This window comes from Schistocerca piceifrons, chromosome 4 (assembly GCF_021461385.2).
Source record: "Schistocerca piceifrons isolate TAMUIC-IGC-003096 chromosome 4, iqSchPice1.1, whole genome shotgun sequence".
NCBI lineage: Eukaryota > Metazoa > Arthropoda > Insecta > Orthoptera > Acrididae > Schistocerca > Schistocerca piceifrons.
Window position 1 is genome coordinate 770,813,624 of NC_060141.1, and position 17,825 is coordinate 770,831,448.

Sequence of the window (17,825 nt, forward strand, 5' to 3'; positions counted from 1 at the left end):
TTCATGCGAATGGACAGTTTGTTGCTGGTCATTCCCACATAGAACGCTTCACAGTGTAGACAGGTCAGTTGGTAAATCACGTGGGTGCTTTCACACGTGGCTCTGCCTTTGATCGTGTACACCTTCCGGGTTACAGGACTGGAATAGGTGGTGGTGGGAGGGTGCATGGGACAGGTTTTACACCGGGGGCGGTTACAGGGGTAGGAGCCAGAGGGTAGGGAAGGTGGTTTGGGGATTTCATAGGGATGAACTAAGAGGTTGCGAAGGTTAGGTGGACGGCGGAAAGACACTCTTGGTGGAGTGGGGAGGATTTCATGAAGGATGGATCTCATTTAAGGGCAGGATTTGAGGAAGTCGTATCCCTGCTGGAGAGCCACATTCAGAATCTGATCCAGTCCCGGAAAGTATCCTGTCACAAGTGGGGCACTTTTGGGGTTCTTCTGTGGAAGGTTCCGGGTTTGAGAAGATGAGGATGTGGCTCTGGTTATTTGCTTCTGTACCAGGTCGGGAGGGTAGTTACGGGATGCAAAAGCTGTTTTCAGGTTGTTGGTGTAATGGTTCAAGGATTCCGGACTGGAGCAGATTCGTTTGCCACGAAGACCTAGGCTGTAGGGAAGGGACCGTTTGATGTGGAATGGGTGGCAGCTGTCATAATGGAGGTACTGTTGCTTGTTGGTGGGTTTAATGTGGACGGACGTGTGAAGCTGGCCATTGGACAGGTGGAGGTCAACGTCAAGGAAAGTGGCATGGGATTTGGAGTAGGACCAGGTGAATCTGATGGAACCAAAGGAGTTAAGGTTGGAGAGGAAATTCTGGAGTTCTTCTTCACTGTGAGTCCAGATCACGAAAATGTCATCAATAAATCTGTACCAAACTTCGGGTTGGCAGGCCTGGGTAACCAGGAAGGCTTCCTCTAAGCGACCCATGAATAGGTTGGCATACGAGGGGGCCATCCTGGTACCCATGGCTGTTCCCTTTAATTGTTGGTATGTCTGGCCTTCAAAAGTGAAGAAGTTGTGGGTCAGGATGAAGCTGGCTAAGGTAATGAGGAAAGAGGTTTTAGGTAGGGCGGCAGGTGATCGGCGTGAAAGGAAGTGCTCCATTGCAGCGAGGCCCTGGACATGCGGAATATTTGTGTATAAGGAAGTGGCATCAATGGTTACAAGGATGGTTTCCGGGGGTAACAGACTGGGTAGGGATTCCAGGCGTTTGAGAAAGTGGTTGGTGTCTTTGATGAAGGATGGGAGACTGCATGTAATGGGTTGAAGGTGTTGATCTACGTAGGCAGAGATGCGTTGAGTGGGGGCTTGGTAACCAGCTACAATGGGACGGCCGGGATAATTGGGTTTGTGAATTTTGGGAAGAAGGTAGAAGGTAGGGGTGCGGGGTGTTGGTGGGGTCAGGAGGTTGATGGAGTCGGGTGAAAGGTTTTGTAGGGGGCCTAAGGTTCTGAGGATTCCTTGAAGCTCCGCCTGGACATCAGGAATGGGATTGCCTTGGCAAACTTTGTAAGTAGTGTTGTCTGAAAGCTGACGCAGTCCCTCAGCCACATACTCCCGACGATCAAGTACCACAGTTGTGGAACCCTTGTCCGCCGGAAGAATGACGATGGATCGGTCAGCCTTCAGATCACGGATAGCCTGGGCTTCAGCAGTGGTGATGTTGGGAGTAGGATTAAGGTTTTTTAAGAAGGATTGAGGGGCAAGGCTGGAAGTCAGAAATTCCTCGAAGGTTAGGAGAGGGTGATTTTGAGGAAGAGGAGGTGGGTCCCGCTGTGATGGAGGATGGAACTGTTCCAGGCATGGTTCAATTTGGATAGTGTCTTGGGGAGTTGGATCATTAGGAGTAGGATTAGGATCATTTTTCTTCGTGGCAAAGTGGTATTTCCAGCAGAGAGTACGGGTGTAGGACAGTAAATCTTTGACGAGGGCTGTTTGGTTAAATCTGGGAGTGGGGCTGAAGGTGAGGCCTTTGGATAGGACAGAGGTTTCGGATTGGGAGAGAGGTTTGGAGGAAAGGTTAACTACTGAATTGGGGTGTTGTGGTTCCAGATTGCGTTGATTGGAATTTTGAGGTTTTGGAGGGAGTGGAGCTGGAAGTGGGAGATTGAGTAGATGGGAGAGACTGGGTTTGTGTGCAATGAGAGGAGGTTGAGGTTTGCTGGAAAGGTTGTGAAGGGTGAGTGAGTTGCCTTTCCGGAGGTGGGAAACCAGGAGATTGGATAGTGTGTGTATGTTTGTGTTTGTTTGTGTGTCTATCGACCTGCCAGCGCTTTTGTTTGGTAAGTTTCATCATCTTTCTTTTTTTATATATATATATATATATATATATATATATATATATATATATATATATATATATATATATATATATATATATATATATATTATTGTCGCTGTTGCATTTCGAAATCTTTCCTGTCGTCTTATTTTCTCTTTCTGTTTTTACCAATGTCTCACTTTGTATTCACCTTCCCCTTTTTACCATAATACAATTTTATCCCTCCTACATATATTATAATGTAATTGGATAGATAAAAGATCAATTCACCAAGAGGTGGCAGGAGAACACATGTATTAAAGGAATTATGTATGCAAACTTTTGAAGCCAGTGGCTCCTTCTCCTGGTAGAAAGACTGAAGGGGAAGAAAGAGGGGTGAAGTAAAAAGATTGTTGAGTTTAGGAAAAGGGGTAGAGTTCAGAAAAGCCATTCAGAACCCTGCATCAGGGGAGACTTACTAGATGGGATGAGAAGGAAGGACTGATTGTTGGGGACTGTACCGGACAAGATTTGGACACCTGAGAGGTTTTCAGGTGTAATGACCAATAATCAGCCTTTCCTTCTCATACTGTCCAGTAAGTCTGGATGACTTTTCCTAACCCTACTCCTTTGCTTAAACCTCGCTAGTCCTTTCCCTTCACCCCTCTTCCTTCCCCTTCAGTTCTGCTGTCAGGAGGCAGAGCCACTGGTTCTGAAAGCTTGCATATGTGATACCTTTTATATATGTGTTCTCCTACCACTGGCCAGTTAGTAGATTTTATATCTATCCGATTACATTATATTTTCAAAAATTGACTATTTTCATTCACAACTTGAATAGTTGCCTCTTTGTCCCAGTGATTTTAGCAATTCCAAGGGACTGTTATCTACCTCTTCTACCTTATTTCATTGCAAATCTCCCAAAGCTCTGTTAAACTCACACTCTAATACTGAATCCCCTTGTCTTTCATGTTTAACATGCAATTTCTCTTTGAGTCATAATGTTGACACCTTTGCATTTAATTATGTTCAAGATAGTTTTGATTTTCCTCTATGCTGGATCAGTCCTTCCAGTGACCTTTCTTATAAAATTACTTCATATTTTTCCTGCGCGCATTTCATCTTGGCTTCCCCGCACTTACATTTATTTTATTCATAAATCAGTATGTATGTGACAGCATGCATATGTAATGGGTTCCAAAATGCACACCTAAAAATAGAATTTTCTGGTGTTCATTCCTCAGGTTCTATTGGTGATTAAAAGGTAAAGTCAAGTAACTTGTACAGCCACTGTGCAAGGGACCACTTGTATACCCAACAGAAGGATTGTCTTAATGTCTCTGTCCTACAATACAGGATCAGAGTACAAATATTACATGCTTCCTCCTGCTTATGCAAATGAAGAAGACTAGTTGCCTCATTTTGCATTTGATGTAGTCTATGATGGGCTTGTTGTGGCTTATGAAGGCATCATTAGTTCACGGGTGTTTCCTCAAAAAAACTACAAAATCTTTATTACTATATTTTCGCCATCACCAGTGGACCAAAACCCAGCTGAGGATTCCAAGATGGCTACACACAGCAGAGGGTGTCATTTTTACAGTACATTTTGATCATCCTTATCTCAAACAGACTTCACAATGTTCTTGATTTCTGTATCCATTTTCAAGATACAGAAGTTCAAAGTTATCTTACTTCTGCACATAATTTCTTTTATGAGGCATTTCTCAATAATAAATAACACAGCAAATTACTCAAATTTTAATGGTATATTCTCTAGGAATTTATCTAGAAGAACCATCTCCCCATTTTCAAAAGTCTTTATTATCCATTATCAAGAAACACCCCAGAAATTCGTTTTTTTTTTTTTTTTTTTTTTTTTTTTTTTTTTTTTTTTTTTTTTTTTTTTTTTTTAAACCAAAACCCAGCCATGGATTCCAAAATGGCTGTGCACAGAAAATGGCTGTAATTTTTATGATGTATTCCTAAAATCCCGAACTCAAAAAAACATTTTTATCCATTTCTGAGATAAAGAGGTTCAGAGCTACTCTCCTTGTATGCATAAAATACACATGTACAGTCTGGAGTGAGGTGAAAATGTAGTTCATAAAATGTCATAGGACAGAGAAATAACCTGTAAAGTGTCTCCATCATCGTCTGGGGACACCAGTTCTCAGAATAGAATAGAAAAAAATTACTTACATCACTGAAACTTTTTTTTTATTTCTCAATGTAGTCTCCTTGTAGATAAATGCACTTGGTCCAACAATGTTCCAGTGCCTTGATCCCATCTCGAAAATGAGTTTCCTCCAGGCCTGCAAAATAGTTGTCAGCTCCAGCTATCAGTCCTTCATTTGAAGTGAATCTTCATCCATCAAGATAAATTTTCAGTTTTGGGAAGAGATGGAAGTCTGACAGAGCCATATCAGATGAATAAGGTGGGTGTGGCAACAATTCATACCTCAGTTTGTGTAATTTTGCCATGGTGACAGCACATGTGTGTGGGCGTGCATTGTCTTGATGGAAGATGACTTTCCTCCTTGCTAAACCTGCCCTTTTTCACATATATTTTATTGCACTTTGTCCAGGACGTTAGCATAGTACTCACCAGTAATCGTTTGCCCACTGGGGAGATAACCTACAAACAGAATCCCTTTCGCATCCCAGAACACTGATGCCATGACCTTTCCTGCTATAGGAATTGTCTTTGCTTTCTTTGGTGGTGGAGAATCAGCATATTTCGACTACTTTGACTGTTTTTTTGTCTCTGGGGTATAGTAGTGCACCAAAGTTTCATCCGTGGTTACAAACCAAAACATTTTGTTTGTTTCTCCTAAAACGAGACAAACATTGTTCCGATATGTTCATTCTCATGCGCTTTTGATCCAGCATCAAGAGCCATGGCACCCATCTTGTAAAAATGTGATGTACCCTTTCAGATGACATCTGACATGAGTGAGCAATTTCACATACACTCCTGGAAATGGAAAAAAGAACACATTGACACCGGTGTGCCAGACCCACCATACTTGCTCCGGACACTGCGAGAGGGCTGTACAAGCAATGATCACACGCACGGCACAGCGGACACACCAGGAACCGCGGTGTTGGTCGTCGAATGGCACTAGCTGCGCAGCATTTGTGCACCGCCGCCGTCAGTGTCAGCCAGTTTGCCGTGGCATACGGAGCTCCATCGCAGTCTTTAACACTGGTAGCATGCCGCGACAGCGTGGACATGAACCGTATGTGCAGTTGACGGACTTTGAGCGAGGGCGTATAGTGGGCATGCGGGAGGCCGGGTGGACGTACCGCCGAATTGCTCAACACGTGGGGCGTGAGGTCTCCACAGTACATCGATGTTGTCGCCAGTGGTCGGCGGAAGGTGCACGTGTCCGTCGACCTGGGACCGGACCGCAGCGACGCACGGATGCACGCCAAGACCGTAGGATCCTACGCAGTGCCGTAGGGGACCGCACTGCCACTTCCCAGCAAATTAGGGACACTGTTGCTCCTGGGGTATCGGCGAGGACCATTCGCAACTGTCTCCATGAAGCTGGGCTACGGTCCCGCACACCATTAGGCCGTCTTCCGCTCACGCCCTAACATCGTGCAGCCCACCTCCAGTGGTGTCGTGACAGGCGTGAGTGGAGGGACGAATGGAGACGTGTCGTCTTCAGCGATGAGAGTCGCTTCTGCCTTGGTGCCAATGATGGTCGTATGCGTGTTTGGCGCCGTGCAGGTGAGCGCCACAATCAGGACTGCATACGACCGAGGCACACAGGGCCAACACCCGGCATGATGGTGTGGGGAGCGATCTCCTACACTGGCCGTACACCACTGGTGATCATCGAGGGGACACTGAATAGTGCACGGTATATCCAAACCGTCATCGAACCCATCGTTCTACCATTCCTAGACCGGCAAGGGAACTTGCTGTTCCAACAGGACAATGCACATCCGCATGTATCCCATGCCACCCAACATGCTCTAGATGGTGTAAGTCAACTACCCTGGCCAGCAAGATCTCCGGATCTGTCCCCCATTGAGCATGTTTGGGACTGGATGAAGCGTCGTCTCACGCGGTCTGCATGTCCAGCATGAACGCTGGTCCAACTGAGGCGCCAGGTGGAAATGGCATGGCAAGCCGTTCCACAGGACTACATCCAGCATCTCTACGATCGTCTCCATGGGAGAATAGCAGCCTGCATTGCTGCGAAAGGTGGATATACACTGTACTAGTGCCGACATTGTGCATGCTCTGTTGCCTGTGTCTATGTGCCTGTGGTTCTGTCAGTGTGATCATGTGATGCATCTGACCCCAGGAATGTGTCAATAAAGTTTCCCCTTCCTGGGACAATGAATTCACGGTGTTCTTATTTCAATTTCCAGGAGTGTACTTTCAATCAGTGATCCTCCATGACCATTTTGTGTGCTTTTGCAATAATTTCTGGAGTAGTGACACATCTTGGCTGACCACTCCATGGATCATCAGCTAAGCTTTCCTGACCAAATTTAAATTCATTTGTCCTCTTGGTAACAGTTGGATATGAAGGAGCAGAGTCCCCCAGTGTATTCTGGAAATCTGCATGAATGTCCTTTGCTTTCATATGTTCCTTTACGAAGTCCTTAATCACTGCTCGAATCTCAATTTTTTTAAGTACCATGTTAACAACTCATTTTTGTCAGAGGTGTAAAATTAGTTTTATAGTACTTTAGTTTCACATAAGTAAACTATGTAAATTTTACTCACCAATACATTTCTGTTCAATGAGGTATGTGATCTGCTGCAGCAGGGACAAGAAGCAAACAAGTGTAAAAAGGCTCTTACTGGAGTATCGGAGCACAAAAAATATGAATATGTCCTGGTTTATTTAAAAGACTCGGACTGAAAAGTGGTGTACCAACTTCCCCATTCTACCTTTCTCAGCACCTTTAAAACTATTCTCAGAAATTTTGATATGTGAACATATTTTGCTTTTTTCTGCTGAGAGAGAAGAAGAAGACAATGGCAGTGACAATGGGATGGAAAAGTAATAGATACTGGAAGATAGAGCACAATGGGTGTGGTACAGAAAGAGCAAAGGAGATAGTGGCAGTGTGAGAGAAATAGAGGGACACAGTGGCAATGGAACATAGTTGACAGTGACAGAACAGTGCTAGGAAAAGAGTTAAGGAGGCATTACCACAGTGCCAGGTGGGAGCAGAGAGGGAAGGAGACAGAATAAAAGGGTCTGTGACATGACACAGGAGACAATGACAGAGAGACACAAAGAGATAATGACAATGCTTGAGTCAGTGAGAAAGGGTTGCTGGGAGTTTGGGGGTGGGGGGTGGGGGGTATGAGCAACTTGCAGTAAAGGACTGGTGTTACTGGGATACAGTAAGAGGAGCTTGTGGGAGTTTCAGGTGAGTTGTATGTTAAAAAAGGCACGAATATGTTCACATGCTAAAATTTTTATGAAAATTTTTAAAGGTACTGAGGAAGGTAGAATGAGACAGTTGGTACCCCACTTTTCATTCAAAATCTTTTAAATAAACAGGAACATATTCACATTTTTTGTGCTCTGATAGGAGCATTTTTATGTTAGTGACTAATCAGTATTACTGTATTCATATGTTTCCTTGAACATTTTTGTACTTCCGTGTTCTGGCGATAATTGAAGTATTTCTTTTGTTATCCCAGGTTTCTTTGGAGTTACCTTCCTGGAACTTATATTACACTGTCCAACTTCTGTGATTGTCCTTTATAGATATCCATTTCTCTATAACTGCACTCCCTGCTGTGATATTCATTACCGCAGTATCAATAGCCTTAGAGAGCTTGAAATACACCTCATTATTTCTCAGTACTTAAGTGTCCCACTTAAATTTCTGTTTACTCTTCATCATTACTAAATTTTGATCTGAGTCTGTATCTGCTAATGGATACACCTTACAATCTGGTTTCATTATCTCTGCCTGACCAAGATGTGGTCCAGCTGGTATCTTCACAAGTCTTCAGATCTTTTTCAGATACACTTTCTCCTCTTGATGCTTTTGAACATTTGAACAGTGTATTCACTAATACTAGCTGAAATGTATTGCAATCTCAATTACTCTTTCTCCTTTCTCATTCCTACCACAACCCATAACTCTGTCATCTCTTCCTTCTCCTACTAAAGCATACAAACCCATGACTATTGCTGGCCATTGTGGCTGAGCAGTTCTAGGTGCTTCAGTCTGGAACTGCACGACCGCTATAGTCACAGGTTCGAATCCTGCCTCAGGCATGGATGTGTGTGATGTCTTTAGGTTAGTTAAGTTTAAGTAGTTCTAAGTTCTAGGGGACTGATGACCTCAGATGTTAAGTCCCAGAGCCACTGCTCATAGCCATTTGAACCATTTTTGAACCATGACTATTAGACTTTTGCACCCACTACATACTACATTACACACTCAATATCCTCATATAATTTGTCCAACTTTTAATATTCAGGTTGTGATGTCAGTACATATATCTGAACTACTTTTCTTGGTATTGTTTTGCCATTGATTTTGATGTGAATGATGCTGTCACTAAACAGTTCACAGTAACTCACTCTCTGCTTTAGGCTACTGTTTTCACAATCCCTATAATTGTATGACCATAAATTCTTACCTTCTTTTGATTTTACTTTAATGACTTCTTCTGTATCCAGACTGAGCCTTTGCTTTTCTCATTCCAGATTTTCTATCTTTCCTATCACATTCAGCTTTCTAACATACCATGATCCAAAATGCAGAATATTATCCTTTGATTATTCAATGTTTTTCTCATGGTTGCATCCTTCTTGACAGTTCCCTCTTGGAAGATCCAAGTGGGGAACTAATCTGGAATCTTTGCTAATGAAGAGATCATCATAACTTTTTCGGTTAGAGGACCCTTTTTCTGTGGATACATATTATATTATTTAATCCTTTCCAATCCAATTTTTCTACTCACTGCATTCTCCCCAAGTCTTCTTTATAGCACAATAATGGAAACATGTTGGACATTGTCCAAAATCAGAGTCATAGTGAAAATCGTAATGTAACATGTAGTCCATGAATGAATCCAAAAGGATTAATGCTGTTGTTTCAGTTGTCTATGTTTGCTAATGTTGTTGATCATTACTGAGTCTTCCATCTTTTAGAGGCTTTTCCCATCCATGGGCAAGAGGGTGCCTCGAATCTCTGTCCACTCCTCCGCCCTTTTTGACAAGGTAATTGGCAGAACAAGGGTGACTCCTTGTACTGGAAATCTTTGACCACCATTACTGATGATTTTTACTCACAATTTAAACTGTGGCTGGGATTGAAAGCAGAAAATTTTGGTTTCTAGTCAAAGATGCTAACCCTAGATCATGGTGTCATTGCTGCGATATGTAGTGTTTGCTTTGATAAAGTGTTTTGCATCAAAAGCAGAGCTACAAACCTGGCATTCTCTGCTACAAATATTAACAAATTATGAGAAATGAGTGGTTGTGATCAGAATTTGCAGCATCATATCTTACTGTAAGATATTTCCCTTGAAACACTCTTGTATAATATTTTTATTTTTAATACAGTGGCATGGGAGGAGAAAGTATCTCAGATAACTGTTCCTGGAGATCAGTTGTTTGCTACCATTAGCGGACTACAGCCAGCTAGCAGCTATCATTTTAGAATTGTGGCAAGAAATTCTCTTGGGCCCTCAAATGCTAGTAATGATATTATGGTCACTACAGCTGAGGAAGCTCCTGAAGGACCACCACAAGACATCAGTGTCAGAGCTTTTGACTCAGAGAGCTTGTCTGTAAGCTGGAAGGTACAGTTTTAGTTACATTCCATTATTTTAAGTAGCCACATAAACAAAAGTAATCTACAATGCTTCTTGTGTGAAAACAACATTTATAGTTTGTGTGTAACCTTCCAGTCTTTGTCAAATATTAATATTTTTATTTTTATTGTGAATTCAAATAAAAAACTATTATTGTACAAGTTATTGTTTGTAATACTTGACATTATCTCTTTGGTCATCAATTATATCATCCCGGACTCAAGAAAATCATAATTGCAACAAGCATTCAATGTAGTATGCAAGATTTTTTAAGTCTAATTGATATATGTGCAGCATAGCAATATTTGCCACGGATGAGCTTTTGTATTGAGCTGTAAATCCCTTTTGTTTGTTCTGCTACTATATCATGAACATTGTGTGAGGACATCAAAACAGCAAAAAGTCAGTAAGATTAGGGTTCTGCCTTCTGCATTCTCAGGTAATACTTATTGAAGAGTGCCCTATATGTTAATTTTTTTTAAGAAATATAGAAGTTGGTATTTTTATCCCTACACTATAGAGGAGGTAGAAATTGGCAACAAGATGTGAGAAGATGAGCATGGAAAAAAGTCAGTTATCATTATACACTCTAAGAAAAAAGATGATTGCACCATAAAGAAATTATCCAAATGGGATGGAAATCAATATATTTGATGTACATGAACAGACAAACAAATTATTGCAGTTTTAGGAAAAAACTGAATAATTTATTCAAGAGACAGAGTTTGACAGAACAAACAATTCAGTAATGTATTGGTCCACCTTGGGCCCTTATGCAACCAGTTACTTGGCTTGGCATTGTTTGATAGAGTTGCTGGATGTCCTCTTAAGGGATATCATGCCAAATTCTGTCCAATTGGTGCATTAGATTGTCAAAATCCCAAGATGGTTGGAGGGCCCTGCCCATAATGCTTCAGAAATTCTTGATTGAGGAGAGACCTTATGACCTTACTTCCAAGCTAGGGTTTCGCAAGCTAGAAGACAACAGTATAAACCTTCACTGTTTGTGGAAGGGCATTATCTTGCTGAAATGTAAGCCCATGATAGCTTGCCATGAAGGGCAACAAAATGGTACCTAGAATTTCATCGATATATCACTATGCTGTAAGGGTACTGCGGATGACATCCAGCTGGTATCCCACCATTGTCTGGGTCATCTCCAGTTATGTCTTCAGAGATCATCAGGGCTCAGTGTGAAGCAGGACTCATCACTGAAGACAGTTCTATTCAAGTCAGTATGACTCCATGTCCTGACGACCTATGAAGACAGGCGTGCAGATGCCCCAGACAGCAGTAGGATACCAACCTGAATGTCACCAGCCATACCAACAATGATAAGTAATGCTCTGTGCTGCCATTTGGTTTCATAGCAGGGCCCCTTTGGTTGTCATATGCGGCACACTTACAGTACAGTGGTACATTGACAATATTTTATGCTGTGTTTTGTTACCATTCATGGCAAGCAATCCTGAGCTCATGTTTCAGCAAGATAATACGCTTCTGCAAACAGTGAGAGTTTTTACTGCTTGTCTTCATGCTTGCCAAACCCTACCTTGGGCAGCAAGGTTGCCAGACCTCTTCCCATTTGGGAATGTTTGGAGAATTATGGGCAGGAACCCCCAACCAGCTCAGGGTTTTGACACTCTTAACATGCCAATTGGACAGAATTTGGCACAATACCCTTCAGGAAAACATCTGATAACTCTATCAATCAATGCCAAGCTGAATAACTGCTTACATAGGGGCCAGAGGTGGATCGATGCATTATTGCTCAAATTGTAAAGAGCTTCTTCTCTCTAATAAATCAGCCTATTTTTCTTAAATTGTGCTTATTTGTATTTTTGTTCATGTATGTCACTTCTACTGATTTCTGCCCCATTTGGATAATTGATAATTCCTTCATGGTGTATCTCTCTCTCTGTCTTAAAGTACATTTAGACATTTAGAAACCAGTTTTTGTCTTTGACCACAGTGATCTGAAAAAGGCATGGAAAATATAATTTAGAATAGCAGGTGTGTAATTTCAGACTTCTTTTGCACCTCTGTGCCTGCTAATCTACTGAGGTTGTGGAAGCATTGAGAATAAAGGTAAAAATAAAATTTCCTATTGCAAGTAGATTTGAAAGATCTTTATAATATTATTGCCCACTACAATTAGGGGCTGTTTCTCAGTAACTATAACGTTTCATGTACATTTATGAAGCTCATACTATGGGTATTAAAAGAAAGTATCAAAATTTAATTTTTTGTATAGGAAGTTGTAGTCTCCAACCCATATCATTTTCTTATGTTCATGTGTGAGAAAACAACATACTGCAGCAGTATAGTATACTGACCTACACTCTAAGACTACAGAATACCAGACTAGGTTTTGCTGTATTCTGGAAGGAGTATAGGTAACAACACACAGTAGCGTTGAGTTATTGAGTACCAATAGGCACAAAACAAAATTGAAAAATTGCTGTATCATATGTTTCAGTATTAGCTTACATGGCTATCAGTCATTCAAAACTTCAGCTTTATGGTGTGTTGTTGCCTTTACTCCTATGACTGTTTATATTCCACCAAGTACTTTCTGTTACCATATTTTTGTTAACTCTGTCATATTAAAGCATCTTTTCTATCTGTGGATACATTATGTATGCATAAATATCCTCACAATAATTTTTCACTTCGAAATTATTTGGTATCCTTCATCTATCTGTACTTTGTGCATCCTTAGTGTCTCATTGTTTTGCTGATCACAACTGTGGTGACATATCTTTGCTAATTACTTCAGATTTTTTGTAACTGCTTACATGCTTAACCTCCCACTCTCTCTTCACTCTCCTTTCTTCCTGTTCCACCATGCCCTCTCCACTGGGAATCTCTATCCAATGTGCATGCCTGTGAGGTCTACAAGGTTATCACTGGAAGCATGATAAAGGTTTGCATTTTCTTTTAGGAACCTATTCGTGAACTTCAGCATGGAGAAATAATTGGATATTATATTGGTTACCGAATGAGTAACTCTACTGAGCCATTCCAGTATAAAACATATGAAGTGATACCAGATGCTGAAATGAAAATAATCATCTCAGGCCTCCACAAGTTTACCCAATATGCAATATTTACTCAAGCATATAACAGTGCGGGTGCAGGACCACAGAGTGCAGAGATATTTGTCTTCACAGATGAAGATGGTAATGTTGCATCCTTTAGCATTGTTAGTCAGTAATACAGAAAAAATATTTAAAAAAAACATGTGGTTTATTTAAAGTCAGTAGATATTAGGCTATGTTGTGTGTGTTCCATTTATTAGTTCTAAAAATTAAGTATGCATACACTAAATAGAGTGTTTCTTTAGACAAATCTTGGTACAGAACATATCCAAATACACCAGAGTAAAATTAACGCCCTGAAGCTGTGATCCCATGTAAGTGAAGATTTATTCACATATTAAGCAAGTTGTACACTCTATATGACAACAATCACAAAGTCATACCAGGTAGTTATAATTAAAGTGCAGCTACTCATGGGGGGTCCAGTGTGGGCTGTAATTATTGTATGGCAGTGAAACTTGGTAGATATGGTAGCTAAGCTAATGTGTTAATCCAGAACTGATTTACACTGGAAAAAATTAGTTTCATATTTGGCCACCAGGTGCAAATCTGATACTATAGACTGTTTGTATGGTGGTATGACATCCACGCTGCAAATGACAAGCCATAACATAAGGGAAAAATATGATTGTTGAGAAGAGAGACTGTGTGCTGTTACTGGAACTGTGTTATCTGATTGGTAGGCAATATTCTCTTTCAGCAACCAAGTTTTGGAAGCCATTAACAAAAAAATGTCTCCAGTGGGTATTTTTTGTGATCTTACGAAAGCCTTTGACTGTGTAAACCACCAGATTCTTTGGAAAAAGGCAGAATACTATGGTTTAGGTGGTACTGTTGGCTTGTGGCTACAATCATATCTACAGGATCGGAAGCAGACTGTAATGCTAAATGGCTCTTCTGGAGAACCTGCCTCGTCTGAATGGGGCACGATAACGTGTGGTGTGCCTCAAGGCTCCGTTTTGGGCCCACTGCTTTTCCTCATCTTTATTAATGATCTTCCTCTTTGTTCTGAGACAAACAGCAAATTTACCCTGTTTGCCGATGATACCACAATTCTAATTGACGATTTGATTGATCATGATCTTGAAAAAACTACAAATACTGTTTTTAATGACATCTTAAATTGGTTCTCCTCAAATGGTCTCTCGCTCAATGCAGATAAAACTCATTATATGAGGTTCCATACATCACAAAGTAATCCCGATGAAATTAACATAAAATGTAGAGATCAACCAATACAGAAAGTTGAAGACACAAAATTCCTGGGTGCTTACATAGACAGTAAATGTAATTGGTCGGTTCACATTCTTCATCTATGTAAAAAACTTAGCTCGGCAACATTTGCATTACGGGTAATTTCTTCAGTGGCTAAAGTTGACACTATTAAGGTTGCCTACTTTGGCTACTTCCACTCATTGATGTCATATGCTATCATATTCTGGGGGAACCAACCACTTGCAAAAAAAGTTTTCACCATCCAAAAAAAAGCAATCAGAATAATGTGTGGGGTCCATCAAAGACACTCTTGCAGGCACTTGTTTCGGAAGATAGGTATCCTAACAACTGCCTCACAGTATATTTTTTCCTTGCTGACCTTTGTGTGCAAAAATTATTCCATCTACCAAGACAACAGTAAATTCCATGGTTATAATACCAAAAACAAAAACAATCTACATTTAGAAATGAAACGTCTCACTCTAGTACAAAAAGGAGTTTACTACTCCAGCATTAAGCTTTCAATGCTCTACCACTACATATCAAATGTGTTCATACAGAACTGCCAAAATTTAAACAAGTTCTCAAAGATTACCTGACAGAGAAATCTTATTATACTGTGGATGAATACCTGAAAGAAAATGTATACCATCACTAAACTTATTGTGTCTAGAAGTAGTTCAATTGATTTTATTGTGCATTTGGGCATTAGCGCACTTTTTGTAACAACAGATTGGCTGTACATGTATTTACTCTTGTAGGTCTAATATCTGATTTAACTTTGTGCTCTTATCTTTAACCTTTATTTGAAACTCCTTTTTCTGTCAAATGGTAGTTATGTTATCTAGCTGACATTGTATCTGTTACTTTATTTATAGTATGTCTTACTTAAACTATGTACAATTTTCCATTGAATTGCCCTTGTATTTATTGTAAGTTTAAATTGAAACCTGTACAATTTGACACGTTCCATATCCTTGTGATTGACTCACTAACTGGATCTACGGAACAAGAAATAAATAAATAAATAAATAAATAAATAAATAAATAAATAAATAGTAATTACAGTGCCGTGTTGAAAGAGTATCACTGACTGAAAGGTCTGAGGAAAGGCCCAATGTCATTAAGTTATTTAAAGAAGATGTCCTTGATGAGGTTGTTGTTACTGTAACTGAACATGCAGCATGTGCCTTACACAGTGCTATAGCTCATGCAGTGTCACTGGAATTGTCCATCCTATGGCCAACAGTCTATTTTACACTGGTACCCATACAAGATCCAGATGGTGCAGCAGTTGAAGCCTCATAATCCACAGCAACATTCTCAATTTGCTCTTCAGTTTCTGACATGGATTGAAGTTGCTGACATCTGGCCGGGCAATATTCTATGGACTGATGATGCACATTTTACACTACAGGTAGCAGTCAATACACAGAACTGCTGAATTTGGAGTACTGTTAAACTGTGTGTTGTGCATGAAGAGCCATTGCACTCGCTGTAAGTGACTGTGCTGTGCATTCACAAGCACCTTTACTCTTGTTCTGTTCTTCTGTGAAGAGAAAACACCCAGAGGACCAGTCCGGTGTACCTTGATGTTTGCACATTATTGAGACCTCCTCGTACAGCACATGATTCTTGATTTGGAAGAACTCAGTTATGTCTAAACAACTGTTTTCAAGCAAGCTGGTGCAACACCTCATCATGCAAGGTGGGGCAACACCTCAAGTTGAATGCCCGAAGGTCAGCTTAATGCAATCTTCCACAAACGTGTTACCTCCAGATTGCTACTTACCGTATAGAAGACATGTCCAGTCTGAGACAGGTATAATTAAAAGACACTCACATAAAGCTTGTTGTCACAGTGTTCATCAGTAAAACACACACACACACACACACACACACACACACACACACACACACACACACACACACACACACACATTCGCGCGCGCGCAAGCAAGCAAGTACAAGCATTCCAGCCTGATATGTTAGAGTTGGCAGTCATGTGTGCATGAAGTGTGCTTGCTTGCTTGTGTGTGGTGTGTGTGTGTGTGTGTGTGTGTGTGTGTGTGTGTGTGTGTGTGTGTGTGTGTGTTTTACTGATGAACACTGTGACACCAAGCTTTATGTGAGTGTCTTTTAATTATACCTGTCTCAGACTGGACATGTCTTCTGTACGGTAAGTAGCAATCTGTCTTTTCCTACATTGTAGACAACTCTTTCAGCTATTCAAAGTAAAGTAAATTCGTCTTCATAGAGATGTTGTTACTGTATAGTGTAGATAATAGAAGTTAAATTAGAGAAAAGGTGGTATATGAAAAGTGTTAAACGGCAGTGATGTTAAGATATTAGTTGTGTCATGTCTATCAAAACATTCTATTTCCATTTTTATTTCATTAGACCTTACAGAGTTCTTTATGCTAATAAACATCTATCAACATTGATGCCAAGTCTGTCCATTTTCCTACATATTCAGTTTTGAGTTTAACATTTCATTGCTCTTTCTTTTTGTTTTGAACCAACTTTTTGTTCCAGATATTACATTTGTTTGCATTAAATAGTGGCAATGACTAAGTTATGAACTCAGCACATCATTTTAACAAACTAACACACATCTAGAATCTTCTTCCAAAACATAAGAATCCCCCAAAAATTAAAAAAAAGTCACTCACTCAATCTACATACTTACTCTGCAATTTGCGGTTAAGTGCTTGATGGAGGTTTCATCGAACTACCTCCGAGCTATTTTCCTACTTTTCCATTCTCAAATTGCACACAGGAGAAACAAACACTTAAGTCTCTCCATGGGAGCTCTGATTTCTCCTGTTTTATTATGATGATCATTTCTCCCTATGTAGATGGGCGTCAACAAAATATTTTCATTCAGAGGAGAAAGTTGGTGACTGAAATATCATGAGAACTGCCACAACAGAATACAGCTTTATTTTAATGATTGTCACCACAGTAAATTTCATGAGAAAATCCTGCAACAGCAGAAAACAACATTGTTTTAATGATTGTCATCCCAGTTCAGGCACTCTCTCCCCTATTTTGTGATAATACAAAATGAGCTACCCTTCCTGGAACTACTTTGATGTCCTTCATCAGTCCCATCTGATGCGGATCCCATACAATGAAGCGATACTTTGGGAGAGGATGGATAAGTATAGTGCAGGCAGTCTGATTAGTAGACCTGTTGCACTTTTTGTAAGTGTTCTGCCAATAAATTGCAGTTTTAGGCTCACTTTCTCCTCAACCTTACCCAATTTAAGTTATTTGTTATTGTTGTCACTAAGTATGTAGTTGAATTCACAGCCTTTAGATTTGTGTGATTTGCCGTGTAACTGAAATTTAATGGATTCCTTTTAGTAATAATGTGGATGACTTCACACTTTTTATTATTTAGAGTCAATCCCCAAATTTTACACCATACA

At 40.4% G+C, this 17,825-nt stretch overlaps 1 protein-coding gene across 1 annotated transcript in view; it reads left to right on the forward strand.

Moving 5' to 3' along the window:
• Nucleotides 1–17,825, forward strand: part of LOC124796163 (Down syndrome cell adhesion molecule homolog) — a 151,134-nt gene that overhangs the window by 96,739 nt on the left and 36,570 nt on the right. Inside the window, exons 7-8 of the mRNA XM_047260254.1 lie at nucleotides 9,825–10,063; nucleotides 13,020–13,257. Of these exons, the coding sequence (XP_047116210.1) occupies nucleotides 9,825–10,063; nucleotides 13,020–13,257 (477 nt within the window). The remainder of the gene's footprint in view (nucleotides 1–9,824; nucleotides 10,064–13,019; nucleotides 13,258–17,825) is intronic.